Source organism: Eupeodes corollae, chromosome 3 (genome assembly GCF_945859685.1).
Source record: "Eupeodes corollae chromosome 3, idEupCoro1.1, whole genome shotgun sequence".
In the NCBI taxonomy this organism is placed as follows: Eukaryota; Metazoa; Arthropoda; class Insecta; order Diptera; family Syrphidae; genus Eupeodes; species Eupeodes corollae.
The window spans coordinates 71,956,340-71,958,945 of NC_079149.1; the positions used below are offsets into that span (position 1 = coordinate 71,956,340).

Here is a 2,606-nt window from a genome sequence, read left to right on the forward strand (position 1 = left end):
AAAAATTATGCAAACATAGAAAGGAAAGCATTGGCTATTGCATGGGCATGTGACAAACTAAAAACCTATTTGATCGGCAGAAATTTTACTGTCCAAACAGATCACAAACCTCTTTTACAAATTTTAAAAACAAAAAACTTGGATGATCTAACTCCAAGGTTGCAACGCATTCGCATACGAATGATGAGGTATGACTGCACCATGAACTATATTCCTGGTAAAAATCTTATAGCACCTGATAGTCTTTCGCGAATGCCCATTGATGATAGTTCTGGTTCAAAAGAATTAGAGGAGGAAATAGAAGCTTATATACACAAGATATCCTTACAGAATATTTATACGAAAGACGAAGATATCGTTCAAATTATCCAAGCACAAATATTGGATAAGGAATGTCAAGAAGTAAAACAATTTGTGAGAAGTAAATGGCCAACAAAGATTAAACTGACTTCCGATATTAAAAACTATTATTCTATTCGAAACAAACTTAGTTTAGTTGATGATTTACTGTTAAGAAGTAATAGAATGATTATTCCAAAGAATTTGAGGCCTATAATGTTAAATAAATTACATGCAGGACATTTAGGTATAACAAAGACAAGAATAAGAGCTAAAAGAAACATGTGGTGGCCAGGAATTTCAAAAGACATTGAACTTAAAGTTAAGAGCTGCCCAGCATGTGTCCAGAACTCAAGAAATAAACAGGAGCCGTTAGTTGCATCAAGCTTGCCCGATTATCCTTGGCAAAAAGTCACCATGGATTTATTTAAGTTAGAAAATAAATGGTATATCATTATAACTGATTGTTATTCCAGATATTTTGAAGTTGAAGAATTGGTCCGCATGCGAATGAGAGATGTGATAAAAGTATGCAAAGCAACGTTTAGCCGACACGGAGTACCTCAAAGTATTTTCACTGATAGTGGAACGCAATTTCAAAACCTCGACTCATCCGAGTTTCGACGTTTTATGAAGGAATGGTCTTTTACAATTTTCACGAGCAGCCCTTAATTCCATCAGGCGAATGGAGCCGCAGAAGCGGCTGTGAAGGTAGCCAAGAATATAATAAAGTAAAATCCAGAAAACGTGGATCTGGCATTACTAGCGTACCGAAATACACCACTTTCTAATGGATTTAGTCCAGCAGAATTACTTTTTGGACGGAGACTACGTGACAACCTTCCGGATGTAAATTTAACAGAAAAACCAGATTTTCGAAACTTGATAAAAAAGGAAGAAATTTTCAGAAACAAATATAAATCAAATTACGATAAACGACACAGAGCAAAAGAACTGGTAGAACTAAAAGCAGGAGAGTTTGTGTGGGTAACTGATCTTCGGAGACATGGGAAAATTATTAAAAAAGTACAACATAGGTCTTACTTAGTCGAAACTGATAAGCGAGTTATCCGCAGAAATAGATTTCATTTAATTCAAGCTCCTTATTTAAAATCTATACAGATGAAACCCTCTATACCGAGGTTTACCTAGGACCTGACGTCAATTCACAAACATCAACGACGGAAGAAAAGGACACATCTACAGGCCCTACAAAAACTGCGAGGATTCCTGCCCGTCGATGTTCTAGTGATGCCTTAATTACCAGATCCGTGAAAAAAGTTTATGGCGATATTTGAAATGTCATAGCTAAACATTTCAATTTTTTAATTTACTTCTTGGAATACTAAACTTAAATTTAACATAATTAAAAAAAACGCCTGAATAGTATAAATTGTATTTAATTTGAATTATAAAAACTATATAAGACTATTATGAATAATTTTGAATTTTAAGTAATTAATGAAATATTAAACTTTAATTTTATATAAACTTTAATATCTATAGGGGGATGTTGCATTGGCAGCACTTTCCACTAAACTTAAACTATTATAATTGTTATAATAATTCTTGATAACTTAAATGTCAAATGAATAAAGAACATTCTCTCAACTAAATTTAGAACAATTTCTTACAGTGTAACTTAACGAAAACTTACATTAATCTATTACTTAATAACTATATACTTTTCTCTTTCTTATTAAGTATATTGTTCAGTCTAATTGTAAAGTAATTTTCAATTTTCTATTAAAAATACTTGCGTTTTAACCTAAATTTATGTAAGTTATCTCTCTTTATAATAAATCTTAAATATAATTAGTGAACCTTGGATTTTTATTGATCGAATTTTATTTCACTTTTGTTAATAGCTCACGCACAGCTTGTTTTATTCCATTTTAACTTCTACCCGCCCTTATGAATTATTATTAAAGTAAAACATTTTTATTTGAGAGTTCTTTATTTAAAAAAAAATATAACATTTCTTTGAATTTGTTTTAAAGTTTTGTTTATACTTTGTTATTATTTGAACTTTAACTTTAATTCAATATAAATTAATATAGTTCATTCAGTGAAAAGTTATCATATGTAATAGGTTTATCTTTATAGAAAGTGGTGGTGTTGTGGTAGCTATACAAAATGTGTTAAAAATACATATGAAAGTAAAGATCTATCTTTTTTTTAATAGTATGCCATTTTTAAAACGACTCACGACATCGTAGATATTTACTAAACAATTAGTTAAATACAAATGAAACCTGTTCTTAACG

General features: G+C 30.7%; 1 protein-coding gene across 1 annotated transcript; it reads left to right on the forward strand.

Annotated features, from left to right (window-relative positions):
* The first annotated feature begins 201 nt into the window (after positions 1-201).
* LOC129950539 (uncharacterized protein K02A2.6-like) lies at positions 202-1,011 on the forward strand. Its single transcript, XM_056062469.1, has one exon. It carries the CDS (start codon positions 202-204, stop codon positions 1,009-1,011), a length of 810 nt encoding a protein of 269 aa, XP_055918444.1.
* Positions 1,012-2,606: the final 1,595 nt, after the last annotated feature.

Bases quoted from the DNA above. Each gene is read 5' to 3' on its own strand.
- LOC129950539 (XM_056062469.1), top strand. From the start codon at position 202: ATGAACTATATTCCTGGTAAAAATCTTATAGCACCTGATAGTCTTTCG.